The following is a 27,205-nucleotide window of genomic DNA, read 5'->3' as shown; positions in this document are numbered from 1 at the left end:
GTATTCTGCTGCATCGATTTTCAATAAGCTACCACAAGAACTCAAAAATCTTAGCAGTAGCCCAAAAACTTTTAAGTCTAAACTGAAGAGTTTCCTCATGGCTCACTCCTTCTATTCTGTCAAGGAGCTCCTGGAAGAGCTGAAAAATTAAGCAAATTCCAGTATTACATTGTTGATTTTCTTTATTTAAACTTACGACCTGTCATCTGAATATGTTTGTTATATTTCATTTTATCTGTTTCTACTATTGTGTTATAATTTCATGTATTGACTCATTCAATGACCATGGAGACCTCTCCTTAATTTGGTCCCATGGAACAATAAATAAATAAATAAATAAAATAAAGTAAAATAAACGTAAAGGATTTATTGGTGGGCAACTCCTTCTAATCCACTGATGAATTTCTCAGTAGAACCAACTGATTTTGCGTGTATTATATTGTAGTGTATATTTATTGGTCCTGTGAATCATACACTGTACAGTGGTACATAATGATATAGGACAAGTCAAATAATTTGCAATAAAGTTTAACAGAAAAAAGCTGTTGTATGGTTTTCAGTATATAGCAATATAACTCTAAAATATGGGAATAACATTTCACAAATAAATTTTACACGCACACATTTCATACTTTTGGCCTTGATTACACAGACACACACATATATGCAATAGACCACATAATACACAAATAAATCTGATGTACACGTTTCTCATTTTGGCCTTAGTTGTATAAACTATTTAAAATTTTCACATATTTACATTGTAGATAAAAATTCATCAACACTATAGTAACAATTCTGTAGCAAGTAGTCATTCACTGCAGTTCTGAATTTATGCATGCCAGTTATTGCCTTAATTTCTTTAGGTAGTTTGTTATACAGTTTTTTTTCCTGCTTGTAAGGGTCCTTTTTGTTTTAGTGTTGTATGTGAAAACTGTGTATGTAAATCTTGATTATTTCTTGTGTTGTATGAATGTATATTTTGTTTTTTTTTGGAGCAATCTTGTTATTTCCATCTACGATTTTCCTTATAAACATTATTGTTTTTAGGATATATAGGCGTGGTAATGGAAGAATATGAAGCTTTTTAAATGAGGGTTTGCATGAAGATCGAGGCGCTAAGCCTTCCATGGCTCTTATAATTCTATTTTGTGCAATAAAACAGCTTTTGCTGGGTGGTGAATTTCCCCAGCAAATTAAACCATATCTTAGTAATGATTCTGCTTGGGCATAGTACACATTTTTTATGGCTTGCATAGATGTGCATCCAGCAAGAATTTTTATACTATAACAAATTGTATTTTATTTACTACATAGGTGTTGTATGTGTTTCTGCCATCTTAGGTCATCTTGGATCCAAACTCCCAAAAATTTGGTGCTATTTACAATTTCAAGTCTTTTGCCTAACAGTTCTATGGCTGCAGTTAAAGGCTGTTTATTCTGCACTGTGTGTAGATGCATAGTGTTTGTCTTATGTGTGTTCATTATTAAGTTGTTCATTGTGAACCATTTTGATACATGTGTAGTGCTCTTTTTTATTTCATTTTGGAGCTCTTCTTGGGTCTTTCCTTTAATAAGTATATTTGTATCATCGGCATATTTAATGTACTTGTAGTTAGGGCTGGATGATTCCAGGTCATTTACAAACAGCAAGAACAGGATTGGTCCCAGCACGGAACCCTGTGGCACACCGTATTTAACACACTGTTTTTCTGATTGATAGGAAGTTAAATTTTTTCCTTCTTTGTACAAGACTTCAACTAATTGGTGTCTGTTTTGTAGATATGACTTCACCCATTCATAGGCTGGGCCTCTGACACCAACATTTTCTAGCTTTCTAAGCAAAAGACCATGGTTAATGATGTCAAATGCTTTTGAAAGATCTAGGAATATTGCTGCTATGTGTTCTTTTTTATCTAATGCATTTAAAGCTTCATTTAAGAAATCGAAAATAGCTGTCTCAGTGGATTTACATTTTCAGAAACCATGCTGTGTAGCTGAGAAAAGTTTATTTTTTTCAATGAAATCTATGAGTCTTTTAGAAAAGATTTTATCAATTATTTTAGAAAAAACAGATACTAGAGAGACTGGCCTATAATTTGTTATATCTGTTTTTTCACCCTTTTTGAACAATGGCTTCACTTTAGCTATTTTTAGCCTTTCTGGGAAGATTCCCTTAGAAAGTGAACTATTGCATATGTCTATCATGGGCTTAACTACTAAGGGTGCACATTTTTTAATGATATTGACTGGTATGTTGTCAGTACCAGAGGAAAATTTTGATTTTAGCTCCCCTATTGTATTTAGCATTTCCTGTTCATCTGTTGGGTGTAGGAAGAGAGACTCGTTACTAGGGATAGTTTTAATCTGATTTGCAGTGACAGCATTTGGAAAGTTTTGCTTCACCAGAATCTCAGCTGCCTCAGAGAAATATGAGTTAAAATTATTTGCTATCTTCTGGGGATCAGATATTACAGAAGTGTTTTCATTCAGTTTGATATTATGGTATTCTCTCCATTTTACCCCTGTTTCATGCCTTACAATCTCCCATATGGCTTTCATTTTATTTTGTGCATTTGCTATGAAGGGACTATTTGGCATTTTTTTGCTTCTTTTATGACTTTAGTTAAAATCTTTTTGTAATTCTTAAAATAGGAATCAAATTCTGTGGATGTGGTGTGCTGTCCAGATATTTCATGCAGTAGTCTCTTTTTCTTCACAGATATTTGTATCCCTGTTGTGACCCATTTTATTTCAGATCCTTTTTTGTGACTGTCTTTTTATGGAGTGGAAAGCAAAGTTCAAAATAATAGGTAAAACTATTTAGGAATTTATTGAACTTATAATTTGTACTTTCATATTCATAGATGTCTTCCCAAGTTTCTTTACGCAGATAGTTAAGAAAATGTTGTATATTCTGGTCATTATATTTCCTAGATGTAGCAGTTAGACATTCAGTTGAACTAAGCGGTTTTCCTAATTTTATACTAATTTCTTGGGCTGTGTGGTCCTCAAAGCCTGTATTGTGGGTTTGTGCTGTATGTTTCAAGGGCACATTTGTAAATATTTGATCAAGGATTGTGGCTGAGGTTTCTGTGATGTGTGTTGGTGTTTCTATAGTAGCCTTTAAATTGAAAGTTGCTAAGAGGTTCAGTAAAGCAGTTTTTTGATTAGACTCACTTGCAAAGTCAATGTTGAAAGCCCCACATATAATTAGTTTTCTATTTTTTTGTGTAGTCTTGTGTAAGATATTTTCAAGGTTCTTTAACATAATGTTAATATTGCCAGTTGGCGCCCTGTATAGACAAATTATAGCAATTTTTTCGTCTGTGATTTCAATTCCATTTACCTCAATATCTTTCTCTATGGATAATTTTTCTACATACGGCATACATTTAAAATTTATGCTATTTTTAACATAAATGCAACTACCACCATGTTTATACAATTTACGACAAAAATAACTACCCAATACAAAATTTGGAATGCATAGCATATGAAGTTTCTCTTTGTCGAGCCAATGTTCAGTAAAACGTAATACAGAGGTGTTTTTCATGTCACTTTCCAACAAAATTTGAAATTCGTTTACTTTGTTGGATAGGGATTGTACATTTTGATGAAATACCATCAGGTTTGGAGTTAAACACAAGTTCTGAAACTTGCTATCCTTAGTACTTATATTTATATTGGAATTTCTGCCTGGACGATATTTTTTATTTTCAATTTCACTTTTGAATTTTCACCCCCTCCACACGGTATCAGTTTCCCTTGTTCTTGATGATTTTACAGATGTCTGTAACCATTTTACTGAAATTCATTGAGCCTAGTCTGTTTAAATGCACGCCATCCTTTCCTAAGCATTTGTCACTTAAAAATTTGTTGGGTCAACGAATATTGTCCCAAGTTCATCGCACTGTTCCCTGATAGCACTGTTTATGTTGCTTATATAAGAACTGCTTACTGACCTTCTGTGCAGAATTTCACTTATAACCAGTCTTGAGTTTGTGTACAATGCTTTGACTGAAAGAATGATGTTTCTCGTCTCACTTACAATTTCTCCCTGACTGCTGCTTCGTATTGAATTCGTTCCAGAATGAATAAAAACACCTTCGTAATTGGTCTTTGGATCATTTCCATTTTTAGTTGTAGACTGTTCTGCACTTAAGAGATTTTGTGTGTGTGTGTGTGTGTGTGTGTGTGTGTGTGTGTGTGTGTGTGTGTGTGTGTGTGTGATAGTGTGATATATACAATCTAACTACTTCTGCACCATCAGTGCAGTAATGTGTTCACTGTTTATAAGTATTCTAGTAGTTCTATTATATGTTTATTACCTTATAAATAAATAAAAAAAATTTAAATTTTAAATTCAGTGCATTAATGCAATCTTAGTAAATGAGTGTTGTAAAATGATCCTTTCATATAGTGTTTATTTAAAAAAATAAGAAAGAAAAAGAAAAAAAGAAAAGAAAGGAAAAAAGTTATCATTCCACTTGGGACCTGTGGAATGTAGGTACATTAGCTTATTTGTTTTAGTTGTAAACATTTGTCATGTTTTTTTTTTTCTGACATATTCTACATCCTGTAGGATCTCCTCACTATGAATCAATTGGAATGAAAGTAAATCTAATCTCAGCACAGCAATGGAGAAAGAAGGGGGGGAGGGGCACATAATTTCCACAGAAGAACTTCACACAGTGGTATGCGATCAAGTCATAGATGCACTTTTGTCAGTTCTCGACAGTACGCAGTATGGACCTCTTGGAAGATGATCATCATGTGAGTACACAGCAGAATATATGTATAAGCAGACAGAAGTGGAAATTCAAAGCAAGCAATAGAGAAATTTCACATGTGACAGAATGACACAAAGCCTTACATTAATAAGTGTCTTCCAAGATTTCATTTCCAATATAACAATAACACGCAGAATGGGAATGGTTTCTAAAGGTAAAACTGACATAATAAGAAGAGTCAAAATAGATATCATCCAGGACACTGGAACAACCAAGGACCAGACAGTTATCCAAAATGCCCACAATGCAGTATTCAGATGTACCAACAACAACAATGATTGGACAGCAATCCATTAGATAATTCTCAAACCCCACATGAAAATGAACATAATGAAAACTGAAAGAGGTTGCGAAAATATCCATGGTATTAGTCCAGAAAACAGATATGGGCCATGAACAGAATATTGATTTAATTCACTATGATGATAAGGAACTGAGAGTAGAAACATTTAACTCCAAGAGATGATGGATAAGAGTAAAGAAAAACTTCAATACCAGTACCAGTATGACAAGCACACGAGCAGAACTTAGTGTGATTTTTCCTGAACTTGTTAAGGTGGGGGGGGGGGGGGGGGTGAATAATGAGGCAAGAGCAGTAAAATTAAAAGCTAGGTTACAATCTGGAACTGGAGTAAGTTGCATGGAGCATTCCTTCATCTTTACCAAGGACTGAGATATTAATTTGATTCTTGGTGCAGGCCTTTGAGAAGAATACATTTTGCAAAGGGGCAGTTTATTTGCCATGGGCAAAAAGAAGAGACAGAAACTGACTTGATAAATCCACTACAGGACATGATAAAGTCTGTTGCCAAGTCCAATTGAAAGTGGTAGACACCAAGAAAGGGGCATCACAGGAGATACTTACTAAAGGAAAGGCTAAATAAAACTTTCAAGTTGCTATTTCTGACAAGATTATGAATCAAATTGCTTGCTAGAAGTGTTCTACACTGATCTAAAAATTACTGTGACAAGGTAAAAAAATATACTGTTAATTTTGAAGAGAAGTCAGGTATTATCCACAGCTGTAAATGAAAAATTGATATCAAGCAACATCAAGCGTTCAATCTGCCCACATGCAATGTGCACTGGCAAGTGGAACTGCTGTGAAAAGGAAGATCAGTACTTCTTCATTAAACACACCAGAGCAAATTACTTTAAGGAAATAGGAAAGCTAGTAGCAATGCTTTCAGTTGCTGGTAGCAGTTTATATGTGTAAAATGGAGAAACTTTCTGCATGTGATTAGCATCAAATAAGCCTTTGGCTTGAAATTCCATTCAAAAGCCGATCAAGTGGAATGTCTTTTTAGAACTACATTGGCTTGTGAGGTTATATGTAACAAAGAAGGGGAGTAAGTGGTTTAATTATTGTATGACATAAAACAAATCATGAACCAGTAATCAATTCATCAAAAAATTACACTCAACCAGAACTTATGTTTGGAAGCCACGGTGAAAATGAATGGTCACAAACATTCCCAAAACACATCCTAACAAAGTAATAGAAGAGGAAAAGTTATAACAAATAAAGATCAAGGATTAGAGAGCAGTGAAAAAAAAAACATTTTAGTTTTAAAATTGGAAATTTGATTCTGGGAATAACTAAGGAAAAATCCAGACAAGTACATACAAAAATCCATAAATTTTTACACATTTATCATCATCTCAAAATCGATAGGGTTGTTCATAACTTAGTCCATAATCTGGGGGAAAGTGTTGAAAATATATATCTGGGGTAAGCATTTGACACATCTTAAGAGTTGCCTTAATGTTCCAACCACCTAAAAAAAGTTTTTTTTTTAAATTCAAAAATCATCAACAGACCACGAAAGAGGATATTAATTGAGGCACTCTAAGGGCAGTACTTTCACAAAGTCAAGAAAGAGCTTCCTTACTTTTTCGGAGTGAAGAGCTTCAAATATAGGAGATTGTCCTGAGATACTAGCATGTACTTCAAGTTCTGAATCAAAGCATCCCTGTAAAAAAGAATAACATAGCATAAAAATGCTGTGTTTCACTAGAGCAGATGAACTGATTATACATGAAATTTTATAAATTACTTGGAGCTTAGACTTACTAAGCATTTTATAGTGTGGCCTTTCTCTCTTGATGGTGGGTCTTCATATAGACCTCTGTATCTACCATTTATATCTGCCCCTTCAGCAAGCATTCTGCTTATTAACTGCAAAATAAGAAGAAGCAGAAATCAAAATCAGTATTTGTTAACATCATTCAGACACTGAATCCAGCAACAGTACATTCTCTACCAAATTTAAGAGTCAGGAGATGCTACATGAAAGTCAGGAGTTTTCAATACAATAGAGAACGCCAGACTATGTGTTGGAACTGGACTTACATATCTCCTGAAACTGAATGGTTATTTTTAGGCTTAAACTATTGCAAATTAATTATTATGGCTGAAATAAGAGAAGTATTTAGTGGGATGAATAGGAACCAATATGACAACAAAATGGAACAAGGGGGGAAATCAGCGGATATCTTATGTGGTTGTATGCCTCGTTCAGGGTCACTTGTAGGTCATCAGAACAGGGCTATGAAATCATGAATTGAATAACAAAAGGAATAAAGCAACAAATGGAAGTCTTTAAAGCATTTACAAAATATTTAATTAAAGAACTGGTTAAAGGAGGAGAGAGAATGAAAGGAGGAACTTACAGAATTAATGAAAGAACAGGAGGCACAATGGTTGAAGGAGGAAAGAGAACAGGAAGAGCAATGGCTAAGCAAAAACGAAGATATAAAATAAATTATTGTGTCAACACTCTGTAAGCCAGAAGAATGTACAGGGTGATTCAAAAAGAATACCACAACTTTAAAAATGTGTATTTAATGAAAGAAACATAATATAACCTTCTGTTATACATCATTACAAAGAGTATTTAAAAAGGTTTTTTTTCACTCAAAAACAAGTTCAGAGATGTTCAATATGGCCCCCTCCAGACACACGAGCAATATCAACCCGATACTCCAACTCGTTCCACACTCTCTGTAGCATATCAGGCGTAACAGTTTGGATAGCTGCTGTTATTTCTCATTTCAAATCATCAATGGTGGGTGGGAGAGGTAGCTCTCTGCTAGCTCTGCGAGTCGATTTTCCTGGGCTGCGAACAAATGCTTGCTGGATGCGTGCTACATTTTCATCACTCATTCTCGGCCGTCCAGAACTTTTCCCTTTGCACAAACACCCATTCTCTGTAAACTGTTGATACCAACGTTTAATACACCACCTATCAGGAGGTTTAACATCATACTTCGTTCGAAATGCATGCTGAACAACTGTCGTCGATTCACTTCTGCCGTACTCAATAACACAAAAAGCTTTCTGTTGAGCGGTCGCCATCTTAGCATCAACTGACGCTGACGCCTAGTCAACAGCGCCTCAAGCGAACAAAAGTACAACTAAATGAAACTTTATAGCACCCTTAATTCGCCGACAGATAGTGCTTAGCTCTGCCTTTTGTCGTTGCAGAGTTTTAAATTCCTAAAGTTGTGGTATTCTTTTTGTATCACCCTGTATAACAAAATGCAAAGAATTAGGAACAAATAAATGGGAAAAAATATCTGAACTTGATGCAGTACACAATGCAAACCAAAAATAGGTGCAGCTGCAGATAGTGGGGAATATATCCAAGAGAGCACAGGTTTACATAACAAAGAAAATGTAGAAGTAGTGCATGATGACATACCATTGGTGTATAATGATGTTACCAAAATTGAGAAGACTGTAAAGGAAACACACAAGAAATGGTATGAACTCTATAATCATTAAATAACCAAGAACAGTAACAACATCAAAGAAGCTGTATAGGAATACACTGGAACAAATTAAAGACAGAGTTAAGTAGCTTACTCAGTGGCACCGTAGTATTAGGGTTTCATTCTCACTTAAATTGATCTAACAACATTTATTTGAGAGGTATGATCCACCCCATCAAATTTTTTATGAACTTCAAAATATGCTGGCCTACCAGCTGGAAGTAACAGGAAATGATCAGTTTTGAATCAAGGAAACTAAAGGGAGATAGATGTATACAGTTGAGTACTAGATGCATGTAGGAATGACAGTAAAGGGTTGTGCAGATTCTGACACAGCATTCCAGGCAGAATGATGGTTGGAAGAAAAACAGATTTAAATCAAGCTGAAGTTAGTAAGTGTATCAAACTACTGGGGAAGCAGCATAAACATGAGGAATGCATGGTGACAAAAGAAGAGGAAAACAAGAACTAGTTGGGAAGTGACAAAACAAAATGTCTATGACTGCCCCAAGAACATTGAATGTTTACCAAATAAGAAAAGATGCAACATGCTTTACAGTGTGGAAAAGAATGGAAGAAGGAAGGAAGAGAAAGCCATGAGCCTTGTTATGCAGTAGTAACAGCAAGAACATAGTGTTGTGTGATAAGAAAGGTTCATGAGTTTGAAAGACTTTGCTGATTTTCAAAATTATATTTGCAATGTATGGCTAAGGGCGGATGGCATCTTTGGGGGCAAGGATGGATAGCAGTGGCGGATTATTGTCAAGATGTTGGTCATTTGGAACACATGTAAATAGCATCAACAGTCAAAATTTTTATTCAGCTTAATTCTACAACATTCATAGTGCTGCTCTGAAGCAAGCATGCCCCCTCTGGCCTGTAGGGTAGGTAGCAGATGGTGGACAGCTGAGACCTGCAGTCAGCCAGAGGCTAGCTCTGAGGTAAGTGGCTAGAGAAGTGCTGACAGTTAGCAACTGTGTGGTGGCACGTGCACCGACTGAGCACACCACAGCTGGAGGCAGCAAGGTGTGTCAGGGGCACAAAAGCCCACAACAATTCTTACAGGGGAAGCAAGCCATCAGAAGTGGAACTCTCCACTGTGAGTGGGAGTGCCTGCACCATGCAGGAGGATGAGCAGCTGCACTGCCCTGGGTTTGAATGGTTGCCTTCTGAGGCAGAAGTCTGCTGTGGCCTGAATGATCCAGAAGGTGGTTCACCAGTGGAAATGAGGCAAATCTGAGATGGTGGACTTAATGCCTGCTTTGGAACACAGTTGGTGAAGGCCAAAACTCATGGTAGTTTCTTGTAGAACCATTTTGTCACACTGCCTTATGAAGCCCTCTCGTCATGGTTTGTGCTGCCAGATTAGAATACCTTTGGCTAGAAATGAGGGGTATTAATACAGATTCAGTGCTCATTTGTTGTGCCAATGTACAGCTTCTGACCATGTTCGGTATAACAAGTCCTTCGCTTGAAGGTGAGGAAACCACAGCCAGCCAGTCCTGCATTTGCCCTGTACTCTTTCTGCAACATACGTATTGCAGTGACTGACTTGACTTGGCTCACAGTACATAAACACACTGGTTGCCACAACTGCCACGATGATTTTTTTGGCTCCTGCTGGCTTCTCAGGCTTCTTCCAACTACTTGGCGAACCACTATCTCCAAAATAGCTCCTACAAAACAATAGCTGCACAAAATTCCACCCCTCTTTGGTAAGCCTGGCCTCTAGATCTCTACCTTTGCTAGATCTGCAGACTCCACGTAAGTGAACAACAGTGTACATATATATCCAGTTCCTCCTTATGTGCCAGCTGAAGTGGCTGTGCAGTTCTAGGCGGTGCAGTCTGGAACAGTGAGATCGCTATGGTCATAGGTTCAAATCCTGCCTCGGGCATGGATGTGTGTGATGTCCTTAGGTTAGTTAGGTTTAGCTAGTTCTAAGTTCTAGGGGACTAATGACCTCAGAAGTTGAGTTCCATAGTGCTCAGAGCCATTTGAACCTCCTTATGTGCTAGGCAGCTTGAACCACAGGGTTCGGTGGCTGTGAACTCAGTCCACAGGTATAGCCCATTGGCTTTCCATGTATATATATATTCAGCAACCTCTCAGAAAATTTCACAACTAAAGGGGTAATTTTGGGATTAACTCACCTTTCTGTACCTAGTATTTTATGAGGTCTTTTGGTTTTTAGGCTGCTTTAAGCTGTGTGACTTTGTTGTGAATGTTTTGGAAATTGAGCACATTGATTTTAATCTTTTCATCTGTGGGGGACCATTCTTAGGACCTTACATTAATATGTTAGAGTCTCCTACCACTATTAATCTATCATTATCTGAACTGAATCGAGAATAATCATCTAAGCCTTTAAAAAAAAAACAATGAAAATTTTAAAAAATGAAAAAAAGAAATAAGAAGAAGAAGAAGCAGAAGAAGGTTGTGTGCACCCCACATGTGTGTTGTGTGTTGTGGTCTTTGGTCCAGAGACTGGTTTGATGCAGTCCTCCATGCTACTCTATCCAGCACAAGCTTCTGCATCTCCAAGTAACTATTGCAACCTACATCCTTATGAATCTGCTTAGTGTATTCAACCCTTGGTCACCCTCTAAGATTTTTACCCTCCACACTGGCCTCCAACACTAAATTGGTGATCCCTTGATGCCTCACAACATGTCCTACCAACTGAGTCCTTCTTCTAGTCAAGTTGTGCCACAAATTTCTCTTCTCCCCAATTCTATTCAGTACCTCCTCATTAGTTATTGATCTACCCATCTAATCTTCAGTATTCTTCCGCAGCACCACATTTCAGAAGCTTCTATTCTCTTCTTGCCTAAACTAGTTATCGTCCATGTTTCACTTCCATACATGGCTACACTCCATACAAATACCCACACACAGACAGATATTTGGGTTGCAACTCCTCATGTGTAGAGTACCCCTGATCCATTTAAGGGGGACCCTACAGTTCTCAGTCCTAGGGCATAATTCCAGGGAATAGCAGCCTAGCTTGTCACAGAAACTTCAGAGTTTATGGTATCATCCTTCTACTCAACTCAGAACCAGAGACTCCAGTGCTGCAAATAGTGGGTTTCATTGAAATTCTGGGAGCAAGGCTGGTCTCCTCAACCCTCGATCAGTTGCTAGAATGACCCATGTACGGTTAAGACCCCTGATGACAGGAATCATTCATTCTATTGTCTGACACATTCTGCAATTGATTGCACGACATTTCCTCTGTGGGACACTGAAATAGCTTCTTCAAAATGTTAACTGGGTCCTCCTGGCATACACACAGAAAGCACAATTTATTCCTTCACATCCTCTATTGCAATTTCCCTATAGAGTAAAATTTTTTGCCATAATTTGAGTTGCTAGTTATTTAATATCCCTACCATTTCATGCTTGCTTTCCCCTAATATGGGCATCAGCAGGTTTCCAAATGGGTAAAATGAATCTCACTGATTCAGTTTGAGTTTCAGTGAAAGAGAGCATCTCAAACTTGATGGTTAGGGGGATGGGTGCAATACCCTGAGTTCTTCCTGGCTCCTGACTCCCCTGTACAAGACACCTAGGACTACCATTGATGTACTACTCACAGTCAACTTGATGAGTCGTAACTGATTGAGTACTTACTGCTGAGGAGACATGGTCAACTGGAGGGAATAGTAGTTGCATTACCTTTGGCATCTCTGGTATATGTTTCTAAGCATTTCATCACACACACCCATTGACATGTAGACTGGCAATGGAAAGGAAAACGATTCTGAAGAAGAGAAATTTGTTAACGTCTAGTATAGATTTAAGTGTCAGGAAGTCGTTTCTGAAAGTATCTGTATGGAGTGTAGCCATGTATGGAAATGAAACATGGGTGATAAATAGTTTGGACAAGAAGAGAATAGAAGCTTTCGAAATGTGGTGCTACAGAAGAATGCTGAAGATTAGATGGGTAGATCACATAACTAATGAGGAAGTATTGAATAGGATTGGGGAGAAGAGAAGTTTGTGGCACAACTTGACCAGAAGAAGGGATCGGTTGGTAGGACATGTTCTGAGGCATCAAGGGATCACCAATTTAGTATTGGAGGGCAGCGTGAAGGGTAAAAATTGTAGAGGGAGACCAAGAGATGAATACAGTAAGCAGATTCAGAAGGATGTAGGTTGCAGTAGGTACTGGGAGATGAAAAAGCTTGCACAGGATAGAGTAGCATGGAGAGCTGCATCAAACCAGTCTCAGGACTGAAGATCACAACAACAACAACCCATTGACAGCAGCTCCCAACTGCTTGAAATCAATAAGAGTAATTCCCAGCTGCTTACAAGCACTTATGCCACACCTGAGAATATCATCCACAGTGGAGCTCTATCTAACTGGAGCACTATTTAATCAAAACCAAACAATTAATTTTAAATTGCCCTCACTGATATTGTTTTAATTTTAGTTTATGTTATGTAACAAGTATTGCAAGTTTTCTTTAAGATCTGAAGCTTCAACACCCAAGATAGTGATTCATGTAAAATAATGAGTGAACAACCTGGAATAAAATGTACAGATCCTTGGAAGGTAACTTCATACTTCCAACTTTTGTCAAGTTTTCAGTAAGACACTCTTGTAACAGTGCTGAAAACAGAGGTAAAGTTTGACACATGTCGACAATATACACTACTGTTGAATCCAGAAGCTAAATGGAATTTTGATATGGCATTTGCAATATGAGGAAAATATGATACTACAATGCAGCAGATGATATGACAATAAAATTTCAAAATCTGACAAAAGAGAAATAGACCAATGAGCAGAAGAAAGTCTAAATATTCTTGAAGTCGAAATGTTTTTGAAACTTCAGTGCCCAACTTGCTACTTGTCCTGATGAGTCATTCAGATTTGTCAGCCAACATAAAGAATGGTTATCAGTCACAATAGAAAGCCTAACATATGAACTAGAATCAGAAATTATCGATTTTCTAAATAACTTCAAGGCTTTCTTTCTTATACAAACAGTAACTCTTCTTCAACTTGCAGAGTGATCCGCAGGCATAATCACTCCTTTAGTGCCTTTTGGATTTGTACCAGAACTGCCCCTATTTCATAAGTAGCAGCATTAGTGTATACTTCCATCTCAGCATTCATGTCTAAAAATAATAGGACAACTGGAGTTGTCATGGCCACCTTAAGGATACAGAGAGATCTTTTTTATTCAGGGATACAAGAAAATTTGTCATATCCCTGCAGCAGTTATTGTAGTGGTTGTGCCATGCAAATGAAATTCTTTGTGGAACATCTGCAGTTGGAGCACATTCCAAGAAAGCCTCTCACTTTATGAATGTACTGAGGAGTTGGGAAATGTGTTATGGAGTGTCCCTTTTTCTAGATCTGGGTGGGCTCTACTTCACTTAACTAGCTGCTGCAAGATTTTAATTTCTTGAGCAACAAAGAAGCACTTTATCAGGTTAAGATGAAGAGCTGTGTCATGAACACATCTCAGCACAGATCTCAAGTAGCTTAAACGGTCATCATACGCATTTGACAAAAACTACCATGTCATCCTGGTAGCAAAGACATGCCTTCCAAAGAAGATGTTAAAGCATACTGTCCATCATGCATTCAAAGGTGGCTGGAGTACTGAACATACTAAATACCAGGTGTAGGGGTAAGAAACTAGAATTTCCCTATAGATGGTGCTAGCCATCTGTGTAGGGCTGTGAGACTGCATCTGGAGTGCCATCTGCTTCCTGTAAAGGCTGACAATGAATGTCAACACTCAGTAACCCAAGTTCCATACATCGGCATCTGTTTCAACCCATAAACATGTTGAGTTTTGTGCCTATGAACTACGATTTGTGGACAGAATTGGTTTTCTGTTATCATTTGAAGAAGACAGCTGCAGAATCACTTCAAATGCTAGTTGAAGCTTTCGGCAAACACACTCTTGGGAAACCGCAGTGTTTCAAGTGGTTCAAAAAATTCAGAAGGGGTGATTTTGATGTGAGAAATGATAAGTGCAGGAAACTAAAGAAAAAGTTTGAAGACAATGAATTACAGGCCTTATTGGATGAAGACGATACTCAAATTAAACAGGAACTCATGGGAAAATTGAATGTGATGCAGAAAGCTGTTTCTCTTTGGTTGAAAGCTATGGGAAAGTTGCAGAAAATGGGTTCTACATGAACTGAACGAAAGATGGCAAGCAAATCAAAAGACCACTTGTGAAATGCTGCTTGCCAGATACAAAAGAAAGTCGTTTCTCCTTCAAATAGTGACAGCTGATGAAAAATGGATATATTTTGAGAATTGTAAGTATTGTAACTCGAGGATGAATCCAGGTGAACCATCAACATTCACTGCAACCAAATTGCTTTGGAAACAAGACAAAGCTCTGTGTAGGTGGGATCATAAGGGTCTCATCTATTATGAGCTGCTAAAACCTGGTGAAACAGTTAACACTGATCACTACCAACAGCAAATGATTGATTTAAATTGAGCAAAAAATGACTGGAATATGGATAAAGGCAACACAAAGTCATATTGATCCATGATAATGCCACATCATACACAGAAAAACGGCTCTGGAAACCATTGAGGCATTCAGTTTGGAAATACCAGGGCATGCTACTTATTCTCCAGACTTGGTTCTATCTGATTATCATCTATTTGCATCACTGGGACATGCCCTCACTGAACAATGCTTCAATTTGTATGAAAATGTACAAAAATGGCTCACTGACTGGTTTGCTTCAAAAGAAGAACTGTTTTTTTGGTGTGGCATTCATAGCCTGCCGGAGAGGTGGGAGAAATTTATAAATAGCTATGGAGATTATTTTGAATAAAATGTTGTTCATCAGTTTCAAACAACAGACTTGTAATTATTGCACCCAAATTTCGGTTTCATACTTCAACACCTGGTAGCTTAACTCTGAACTCAAAGAAACCACCACCAGGTGTAACTTATACAGTAGTTTTCCCAGTCACCCCTGTGAAGATTGATGGTCAGTAGCCAGCCATCATATCAACAGCAAATAAGTACTTTGTTCCCACAACACAGTGCAAGGTGTCATCAATTTTTTGTATGAGTGTAAATCTTCTTTGGAGGATTTGTTCAGCCATCAGTAACAGATGTAAAACTGCCAAGTGCCATGTTCCTTCTTCACAAGGAACATAGGAGATGACCAAGGCCTCTCTGATTTTCGGATGATGTCATCTTGTAGCATCTTCTCCACTTCTTACTGATTTACCCATTGCTCATCTGGAGACATCCTATATAAGTACTGGCTGATGGGTGGGCAATTCTTAGTGCTGATACAATGTTTCTGTCTGGTATTCCTCATCTCCACTATGGACTTGAGTTGTGGCTGTTTATGGTGATTGGTGTCCTAGACCTTTAGTAGTCCACTTTTGATAGTTATGATCACCACTGGGAAATAGATTTCTTTCGTGAATCTGAGTACCTTTTTACACTTGACTAGGAGTTCACAGTTTAACTAAGTCTACAAATTGCTAGAGCTCTACTCTTCCTTTGACTTCAACCATTTAAAGGCCTCTGTACACACTGTAATTATTCTAATGTTGTCCATGCAGCCCCTATTGGAGTGATAGGTAAGAGTCTATGGTATACTCCTTGGTTTTGTGCTTAGTACTGGTCTTTCTTCCAGCATCTGCCCATTAAGGGTTTTTTCAGCATTTCCATGATTCTTTGCAGTCTGTCAAACATGTGACCTGTTACAAAACTTCAGTTTGTCACAAACAGTTTCAGCTATTTCACTATCATCAGACAGATTTTATGTCATCACCAGAGAATACAGGTAAAATTTTCTGCTCTATAAATCTCTGGTTAAAATGTGTGCTCTCAACAAATTTTGCTAATTTTAATTTGAGCTCCCTCTTCTAGCATCACCATTCTTTATAGAAAAAGGTGATACCATAGAATTATTTCTGAATCTTATATAGGTTAAAATTATATCAGCTATTTTGCTACAAGAATTTCCTATGACTTTGTGTGCGATTTATTATATTTCCAGCTAAAATGTATCAAAAGAAATTAATTTGTTACAGTCAATGTGTGTAGCTAAAATTACTCTTCTTTTAGAAACATTTGAAATTAAAATATATCTGGCATATTTAAAATTCATATTATTAATTGCACAATCTAACACTAATTATTAAATTTATTTCTGGATTCTTTTATAATATAATGTTGTATCTTGGTGATGATTCTTCTTTTGTCAAAAAAGTTTGTAAACTCTTTTGCTTTGTAAACTCTTTGGAATATTGTGAGTACTGCAGAATGTAAGTAGTAGTGGGCAAGCCTCTGATGGACACAGACATATTTATAATTTTAACAACATGCATTTGTGTTCTGAAGTGGAAATTGTAAAGTCAGTGTGATACTGAAAATTGTGACAAACAATAAAATTCAACAGTAAAACAGGCAAATCTTCAAACATTATTCAGATCAATAGGAACCTACAAAATGAAAATTTCAGCCTCAAGAATGTACCCCTGGATGTGAGAACACAGCCGACAACAAGAGAAAATGAAGATAACTAAAAAGGTTTTCTTTTGTATATCTTACACCTCTCGAAGCTTATGAAACCTTCAGAGACATGGTAATTTAATGGTAATTTGTGGGGGGGGGGGGGTAAGATTACAGTATGCTACTACAGCTTATTTAGCATGTTCAAGAAAACTCCACAAAAGCTTCTTTAAGTTATGGTCCAAATATTTGACTGTAAAACTAGTGCAGTACAATAAAGTTTTACAGCAGCCTTCTGTGTTAGGTATAATAACATCTTTTGTCAAAATTCAATATCCCCCATTAGTGGTATTCTGAACAGGTCCACAGTATTGGTGATAAGTTGAGAAAACCTTCCCGAAACACATGTGCTACAAAACGCCACTGCTTCCTGCGTATGTACCCTGATGTCAATATGGAGTACGATCACCACACACACATACACAGGCTGCACAACAGGTTGGCATACTCTGGATCAGGTGGTTGAGTGGCTGCTGGGGTATAGCCTCCCTTCTTGCACCAGTGCCTGTCAGAGCTCCTGAAGTGTTGTAGGGGTTTGAAGATGTGCAGCAATATGTTGACTGAGAGCATCCCAGATGTGCTCAATGGGGTTTAACTCTGAAAAACAGGCAGGCCACTCCATTCGCCTGATATCTTCTGTTTCAAGGTACTCCTCCATGAAGGCAGCTCGGTGGGGCTGTGTGTTATCATCCATCAGGAGGAAGGTGGGATCCACTGCACCCCTGAAAAGGCAGACATGCAGGTGCAAATTGATGTCCTGATACACCTGACCTGTTACAGTTCCTCTGTCAAAGACATGCAGGGGTGTACGTGCACCAATCATAATCCCTCCCCACACCATCAAACCACGGACCTCCATACAGGTCTTTTTTTAAGGACATTAGGGGTTGGTATCTGGTTCCTGGTTCATGCCAGATGAAAACCCAGCAAGAATCACTGTTCAGACTATACCTGGACTCGTCCGTGAACATAACCTGGGACCACTGTTCCAATAACCATGTACTGTGTTCTTGACGTCAGGCTTTATGGGCTCTTCTGTGACCAGGAGTCAGTGTAATGCACCTTGTAGATCTCTGGGCAAAAAATCCATGTCTTTTCAGTTGTCTGTAGACTGTGTGTCTGGAGAAAACTGTTCCAGTGGCTGTGGTAAGGTTCTGAGCAAGGCTACCTGCAGTACTCCGAGGCTGTCTGCGGGCACTGATGGTGAGATATCAGTCTTCTTGTAGTGTTGTACACTGTGGACATCCCATACTGTAGCACCTGGACATGTTCCCTGTCTGCTGGAATCACTGCCATAATCTTGAAATCACACTTTGTGGCACACGGAGGTCCTATGCTATGACCTGCTGTGTTTGACCAGCTTCCAGTTGCCCTAGTATTCTACCCCTCACAACGTCATCAATATGTATTCTTTGAGCCATTTTCAACACACAGTCATCATTAGCACCTCTGAAAACGTCTGCACACTTACTCGCTGCACCGTACTCTGACATGCACCAACACACCTCTGCATATGTGGACTGCTGCCAGTGCCGCTGTGCGACAACTGCAGGTCAAATGCACTGCATGGTCATACCCTGAGGTGATTTAAACCCGAAAACTGCCCACCAGAGCATTGTTTCACCATGTATCAGCATTATCCTTAATTTACGAGCATGAGTGTGCGATTGAGGATCAAGATTTTGAAAGTGTAGTAGATTCTAAAGTAAGGGATGCTACAACTCTTAATGACCTACAAAAAGAACAACTTAGGAATTTGTTATTGGAGTTTAGAAATGTGTTTAGTGAAAAACCAGGAAAAGTGAAAGGCTATCAGTGCATGCTTTACCTTAGAGATCATCATCCTTTCTTTCTCAAGCCATATAGTAAACATTTTCAAAAGGGAAAGATTTGGAAAAGAAATTCAAATGGTTCAAATGGCTCTGAGCACTATGCGACTTAACTTGTGAGGTCATCAGTTGCCTAGAAGTTAGAACTAATTAAACCTAACTAACCTAAGGACATCACCCACATCCATGCCCAAGGCAGGATTCGAACCTGCAACCGTAGCAGTCACTTGGTTCCAGACTGTAGCGCCTAGAACCGCACGGCCACTCCGGCAAAGAAATTCAGAAAATAGAAACATGGGGTGTAGTGAGAGAAGTAGGAGTGTTTACAATAATCCTTTAATTGTGGTAAGTAAGAGACATGGTGGAGTGAGAATGGGCTCTAGACACCTTAATAAATTTCTTATCAGAGAGAATGACCATTCTGAGAACATGGACATGCTTTTACACAAATTTGATTATGTAAAATAAATGAGTAGTTTGGACTTGACCTCTGGATTTCACCAGATCCCACTTGAAATTTATTTTGGAAAGTATACAGCAATTTTGATGGAGGTAAGTGTTTTCAGTACTGTGTGGTGCCATTTGGGCTAAATGTATTTGTAGCTGAATTCATAAGAACTCTGGATTCTGTCTTAGGAAGTGAAGTGAGTTCAAAATTATTTGTGTGTGTTGATGACCTTCTGCTCACAGAAGAGAACTGGGAACAACATTTGGATCTGTTAAGAGATGTGTTTTCAAAATTAGAATCAGGAGGTTGTTGTTGTTGTGGTCTTCAGTCCTGAGACTGGTTTGATGCAGCTCTCCATATTACTCTATCCTGTGCAAGCTTCTTCATCTCCCAGTACCTACTGCAGCCTACATCTGCTTAGTGTATTCATCTCTTGGTCTCTCTCTACGATTTTTACCCTCCATGCTGCCCTCCAATACTAAATTGGTGATCCCTTGATGCCTCTGAACATGTCCTACCAACCGATCCCTTCTTCTAGTCAAGTTGTTCCACAAACTTCTCTTCTCCCCAATTCTATTCAACACCTCCTCATTAGTTATGTGATCTACCCATCTAATCTTCAGCATTCTTCTGTATCACCACATTTCAAAAGCGTCTATTCTCTTCTTGTCCAAACAATTTATTGTCCATGTTTCACTTCCATACATGGCTACACTCCATACAAAAACTTTCAGAAACGACTTCCTGACACTTAAATCTATACTCGATGTTAACAAATTTCTCTTCTTCAGAAATGCTTTCCTTCCCATTGCCAGTCTACATTTTATATCCTCTCTACTTCACCCATCATCAGTTATTTTGCTCCCCAAATAGCAAATGTCATCTACTACTTGTGTCTCATTTCCTAATGTAAGTCCCCCAGCATCACCTGATTTAATTAGACTACATTCCATTATCCTCATTTGCTTTTGTTGATGTTCATCTTATATCCTCCTTTCAAGACACTGTCCATTCCGTTCAACTGCTCTTCCAAGTCCTTTGCTGTCTCTGACAGAATTATGATATCATCGGCAAACCTCAAAGTTTTTATTTCTTCTCCATGGATTTTAATACCTACTCTGAATTTTTCTTTTGTTTCCTTCACTGCTTGCTCAATATACAGATTGAATAACATCGGGGAGAGGCTACAACCCTGTCTCACTCCCTTACCAACCACTGCTTCCCTTTCATGCCCCTCAACTCTTATAACTGCCATTTGGTTTCTATACAAATTGTAAATAGCCTTTGCGCCCTGTATTTTACCCCTGCCACCTTTAAAATTTGAAAGAGGTATGACTTCAAAAATAGGTAAGTGTAAATTTGGTGTGGAAGAAGTTAAATTTTTAGCACGAGTTATATCTGAAAAAGAAATTGCACCTGATAAAGAGAAACTTGATACTATTGCTAATTTCCCTACTCCTTGCAACAAAAAACAGCTTAAATCATTTTTTGGGTCAACTAGATTTTATAGAAAAGTTTGTCGTAGCGAAGCTTTGAATGCTCCATGCTAGTGTGAGCTTTTGAAGATCACCATTTGAGATTGGAATCATGAGTGTCAGTATGCTTTTGATGATATCAAACGACAGTTCTGTCGAAGTCAGATATTGTTCAGACCAGATTTGTCTCTGTCTTGTTGTATTACGACAGACAGAAGTGATGTCAGGCAGGAGATCATTTATTTCAGGAAGTTGAAGTTGATGGTGTTATTGAACATAGATCTCTTGTATTTGCTAGTAGAGTATTATAGAAACATGAAAAGACATACACTGCAACTGAGAAAGAACTTTTGGCTGTACATTGGCCATTCAACAAATTTAAAAATTATTTACTAGGTCACAAAGTCATCATCTATACTGATCACAAAGCATAATGTTTTCTTCAGGTGTGTAAGTTGTACCATAACAGAATTACTCATTGGGCCTAGTTTTTACAGCAGTTCAGTTATGAAATCAGATACATTAAGGGTACAGACAATGTAGTTACTGATGCTTTGTCTAGGCTACCTTTAGAAAATGAATCATCTAATAACTTTGGAGAAGGAGAAAAAAGAGTTTAAAATTATGTACCTGAGAGGTGTGAAAGAGGAAAAAGAGATCTTGAAAATTTTCAAAGACATCTGCAGCTATCAAAATCATGATCAAAATTGGAAATTGGTTTAGAGAATGTTGGGTAAGAAAGGAGGAGGAAAGACAGAACAGTATTATAAAGTACACAAGGGTATTTTATTCAGGAGACAAAGGACAGACTCAGAGGATTAGAAACTATGTTGGTTGGAACTGTGTATTGATACTTTAGTTATTATACACATGAGAGTTTTGGTCATTGTGGATTAACCAAATGCACACAAAAGATTCAGGAAAATGTCTATTTTTATAACATAGGAAGGAGAGTCAAGAAGATTGCCAGCTGTGACCAATGTCAGAGAGTGAAGGTAAGTAACCAAACAAGTAGAGGTCACATGCAAAACATACTGCTAAAGTAACCTTCACCTCATGTCTGTGGACGTTTATGGACGTTTACCAAAGTCTAAGAAAGGATTTTGTTATATTTTTGTGGTGGTTGATGTATTTTCAAAGTTCATAAAGCTGTTTCCTCTTAAGAAAGCTACCAGTAAGCAAATCATCTCTAAGTTTGAAAATAAATATTTTCATCAGATGGATATTCTTAAAACAATTTTATCTAATAATGGTCCTCAGTTTACATCACAAGCTTGGAAACATTTTGTTGTTCATGCAAAAATAAGGCATATTCTAACCTCAGTGTACCATCCTTCGAGTAACCCTACAGAAAGATATATGAGAGAGATTGGAAGACTGTTTAGAACATATAGTAGTAAGAATCATACCAGTTTGATAGATTATGTCAGTGATTTTGAGTGTATTATGAACAGCTTACAACACTCTTAAACAAGTTGTTCACCATTTGAAATCATGTTTAATTGCACACCAACTAACTTTATTTCTGAAAATGTCGAGTTTCCACTATGTAAAATTCTGTCACTACAACAGAGGGAAGAATGTGTTAGGGAGATGATGAAAAACAGTGGGATGGGGGAAAGCAGAGACATTATGGTAAAGGTAGATTTTCTAAGTTTGAAGTAGGAGATCTTGTGTTAGTTTTATGAATCTACAGATAGATTTAAACCCAGTCAATAGATAAGAACCGAGCGAGGTGGCGCAGTGGTTAAACACTGGACTCGCATTCGGGAGGACGATGGTAAAGAAATTTTTCAACATTTATATTGGACCATTCGAAATTCATGAAAATCCACATCCTTATGCATACAGGCTTGTATATCCTAATTCTAAGAAGTCATTTGGATTATGCAAAATCACTGAACTGAAAACATATGGACATGATCCATAAGTAACTAATTTTTGTTTGTTTGTTCTTTACCTTATTTATTGGGTTGGGTTGTTTTTGGGAAGGAGACCGGACAGTGAGGTCATCGGTCTCATCGGATTAAGGAAGGATGGGGAAGGAAGTCGGCTGTGCCCTTTGAAAGGAACCATCCCGGCATTTGCCTCGAGCGATTTAGGGAAATCATGGAAAACCTAAATCAGGATGGCCGGATGCGGGATTGAACCGTCGTCCTCCCGAGTGCGAGTCCATTGTTTAACCACTGCACCACCTCGCTAGGTTCTTATCTATTGACTGGGTTTAAATCTATCTGTAGATTCATAAAACTATATAATTGTGTTTTGTTTGTCTGGAATTTAGTATGTAGGATGACGTGCTTTTAAAGTTCTCTCTTATCTACTGACTGAGTTAAAATCTATGATACACTATATAATTATGTTCTGTAATAGATTTGTGCTTTAGAATTTGATACATGTATGCCATGAGACTAAATGAGTAGATCTTCTTGCAATTTTGAAATGGGACAATATTCATAATTTGTAATGTAAAAATTAGAATAGTTCTGAGCATATCTGTGCATAATACTATTTGGAATCATTAGCCAAGACTGCTAAAGACAGTGTTATTCAGCATAAATGCATGTTTTTTCAAGTAGGGGATTGGTGTTCCAATACATCATATAACTTTAAATCACTGTGTATCTTTTTTATCAATTGTAAATGAATCTTCTAGGTTTTTGTGTATGTAGGTTAGTTTGTATGGGCAACTGGCAAATAGTGTGGAAGACATTTACTAGTATAGAAAATATAACAAGATGTATACATGTCTGCTTTCATACTCTGATTTAGGTTCTAAAGCTACTGGATTGTGTCATTATTCAAAGCTATTTATAACATAGTTTATCTGAATTTATCCTGAGTATTGCAACATTGTATCTGATTGTAACTTGAGTTGTGGACAGACTCATGCTTAACTCTGTTTTGGGTACCCCTGGTCATCATGACTGTGTGTGTGTGTGTGTATGTGTGTGTGTGTGTGTGTATGTGTGTGTGTGTGTGTGTGTGTGTGTGTGTGTTTACTCAAGGAGAACTTACAATCATTGATTGAGGCTTGATGCTTCTCACAATTAGTCTTCGGATGTGAGCACACTTACTGATGTGATTATGAGCTTTATTAATTTTGTTGTGCTAAAAATTTTTGCTGGTTCGTATCCAGAGTAGTATAGATTTATGAGTCAATCCTCACATCGTAAACTTAGGCCCTAATATTTTTTCATTATTTTGTTCTTTCTTGAGTCAACATATGCTTAAATGCTATGGTTTATGTGGCTGATTGACTCCCACTCATGACTGAGTATTTTCTTCTGGCCTGCACCCATCATTGTAAGCTTTTCAAGTCGGCTCACTTGTCATACACTTAGGCTCTGAAGTTTTCTCTTCTCTTTTGAAGATTTTGAAGGTTTGATTGTATGGATGTTAACTTACAATATATAATTCTTGTAATTTACATTGTCTCTGTAATTATTTCTATAGCATAATGGTGTAATCTTTTAGTTTTGACCCTATATGATTTGTCTTGTGACAGTATGTTCCACAGATATAAAAATCTGAATGTCTTATCCTGATATATATGTACAGATTATGACCTGTATAGTAGATATTTTTCTTATGTTTTCTGCAATATGTTATGTATCAGATACTTCTATACATCCATCTTCTATCCTGGCCATCAGTTTGTACACTGTTTGGCAAACCTTATAGTCTATCACAAAATATTGTAAACATTCAGTTTCCAAATTTTGTGAGAGAGATATCATAATGGGACATCCTCTTCTAGCATCACCTTTCTTTATAGAAATAGGAGATACCATACAAGTATTTTCGAATCTTGTGTAGGTTAAAATTATCTCAGCTGTTTCACTAAAATAATTTTATATTATTTTGTAAACAATGTAATATATTTGCTAAAATGTATAAAATGAAATTAATTTGTTATAATCAATATGTACAGCTAAAGTTACTCTTCTTTTAGAAATATTTGAAATTACAAAATGTCTGGCATATTTAAAATTGCACAATCTAACACTAATCAATAAATTTATTTCTGGATTCTTTTATAAAATAATATTATATCTTAATGACGATTCTTCTTTTGTCAAGAAAGTTTATAAACTCTTTTGCTTTGTAAACTCTTTGGAATATTGTGAGTACTGCAGAATGTAAGAAGTAGTGGGCATGCCTCTGATGGAAACAGATGTATTTATAATTTTAACAATGTGCATTTGCGTTCTGATGTGGAAACTGTAAAACTGAAAAATGTGACAAAAAATAAAATTCAACAATAAAACAGGCAAATCTTCAAACATTATTCAGATCAACTGCAACCAGTCACTTTTTTCGTTGATAATGCTTTAATAAAGCATTATTAAAGAAAGAAAGAAAGAAAAAAGTGACTGGTTGCAGTTGTGTATAATTTATTTATATTAATATACAGTCACGGTTCTAAAATATCTGTAATGGATAAGCATAATTATTCAGATCAACAGGAACCTACAAAATGAAAATTTCTGCCTCAAGAATGCACCCCTAGACATGAGAACTGCAGCCGACAATAAGAGAAAATGAAGATAACTAACAAGTTTTTCTTTTGTACAGCTTACGCCTCTTGAAGCTTTTGGAACTTTTAGATACAGAAAAATTTAATGGTAATTTGTGGAAGGGTAAGATTACAGTATGCTATTACAGCTTATCTAGCATGTTCAAGAAAACTCCACAAAAGCTTCTTTAAGTTATGGTCCAAATATTTGACTGTAAAACTAGTGCAGCAAAATAAAGTTTTACAGTAGCCTTCTGGTGCTAGGTATAAAAACATCTTTTGTCAAAATTCAATATCCCCGATTAGTGGTATTCTGAACAGGTCCCACACACTTCAGCAGTATTTTAGGATGGGCTGCATCACTGTTTTGTAAACAGTAATCTTCATAGACTGTCCTGCATATTTACAATATCCTACCTATGAGGCAATGTCTGCAACTTACCTCTCCAATGACCGAGTATGTGATCATTCCATTTTATATCCTTACAAACTGTCATCCAAATTAGTATTTGAGAGGAAGGTCTGGATATAGAGAACAAGTGCTCATATGGATACAGACACTGCAATATATGACAAGAAAATAAGTAGATTTCTAACACAATATTTAAGTGTTGTCAGGGCAAGATAAAAAATTAAGATGGAGGTTTTAAATCTTGGATTTCATAAACCATTCACATGGGAGGATTGTACAAACATACTGTTGTTTGATCATAATACAGACTCCCAAATGGAGGACATATTAATAGATGTTGTTGTTGTTGTGTGGTTTTCACTCCTGAGATTGGTTTGATGCAGCTCTCCGTGCTACTCTATCCTGAGCAAGCTTCTTCATCTCCTAGTACCTAATGCAGCCTACATCTGCTTAGTGTATTCATCTCTTGGTCTCCCTCTACGATTTTTACCCTCTATGCTGCCCTCCAGTACTAAATTGATGACCCCTTGATGCCTCAGAACATGTCCTACCAACCGATCCATTCTTCTGGTCAAATTGTACCACAAACTCCTCTTCACCCCAATTCTATTCAATACCTCCTCATTAGTTATGTGATCTACCCATCTAATCTTCAGCATTCTTCTGTAGCACAACATTTCAAAAGCTTCTATTCTCTTCTTGTCTAAACTATTTATCGTCCATGTTTTACTTTCATACATGGCTACACTCCATACAAATACTTTCAGAAACGATTTCCTGACACTTAAATCTATACTCATTGTTAACAAATTTCTCTTCTTCAGAAACGCTTTCCTTGCCATTGCCAGTCTACATTTTGTATTCTCTCTACTTCGACCATCATCAGTTATTTTGCTCCCCAAATAGCAAAACTCCTTTACTACTTTAAGTGCCTCATTTCCTAATCTAATTCCCTCAGCATCACCCGACTTAATTTGACTACAATCCATTATCCTTGTTTTGCTTTTGTTGATGTTCATCTTATACCCTCCTTTCAAGACACTGTCCATTCCGTTTGACTGCACTTCCAAGTACTTTGCTGTCTCTGACAGAATTACAATGTCATCGGCAAACCTCAAAGTTTTAATTTCTTCTGCATGGGTTTTAATACCTACTTTGAACTTTTCTTTTCTTTCCTGTACTGTTTCCTCAATATACAGATTGAATAGCATCAGGGAGAGGGTACAACCCTGTCTCACTCCCTTCCCAACCACTGCTTCCCTTTCATGCCCCTTGACTCTTATAATTGCCATCTGGTTTCTGTACAAATTGTAAATAGCCTTTCGCTCCCTGTATTTTACCCCTGCCACCTTCAGATTTTGAAAGAGAGTATTCCAGTCAACATTGTCAAAAGCTTTCTCTAAGTCTACAAATGCTAAAAAGGTAGG

General features: G+C 37.2%; 1 protein-coding gene across 1 annotated transcript in view; it reads right to left on the bottom strand.

Annotated features, from left to right (window-relative positions):
- LOC124789920 (serine/threonine-protein phosphatase 6 regulatory ankyrin repeat subunit B-like) overlaps positions 1–27,205 on the bottom strand; it is a 365,119-nt gene that overhangs the window by 162,010 nt on the left and 175,904 nt on the right. Inside the window, exons 8-9 of the mRNA XM_047257440.1 lie at positions 6,868–6,972; positions 6,686–6,766 (exon numbers count right to left, since the gene is read on the bottom strand). Coding sequence (XP_047113396.1) covers positions 6,686–6,766; positions 6,868–6,972 — 186 coding nt within the window. The remainder of the gene's footprint in view (positions 1–6,685; positions 6,767–6,867; positions 6,973–27,205) is intronic.

This window comes from Schistocerca piceifrons, chromosome 3, assembly GCF_021461385.2.
Source record: "Schistocerca piceifrons isolate TAMUIC-IGC-003096 chromosome 3, iqSchPice1.1, whole genome shotgun sequence".
NCBI classification, from domain to species: domain Eukaryota; kingdom Metazoa; phylum Arthropoda; class Insecta; order Orthoptera; family Acrididae; genus Schistocerca; species Schistocerca piceifrons.
The sequence above is the reverse complement of the archived record's forward strand: the minus strand, read 5'-3'. Positions and strand labels throughout refer to the sequence as shown.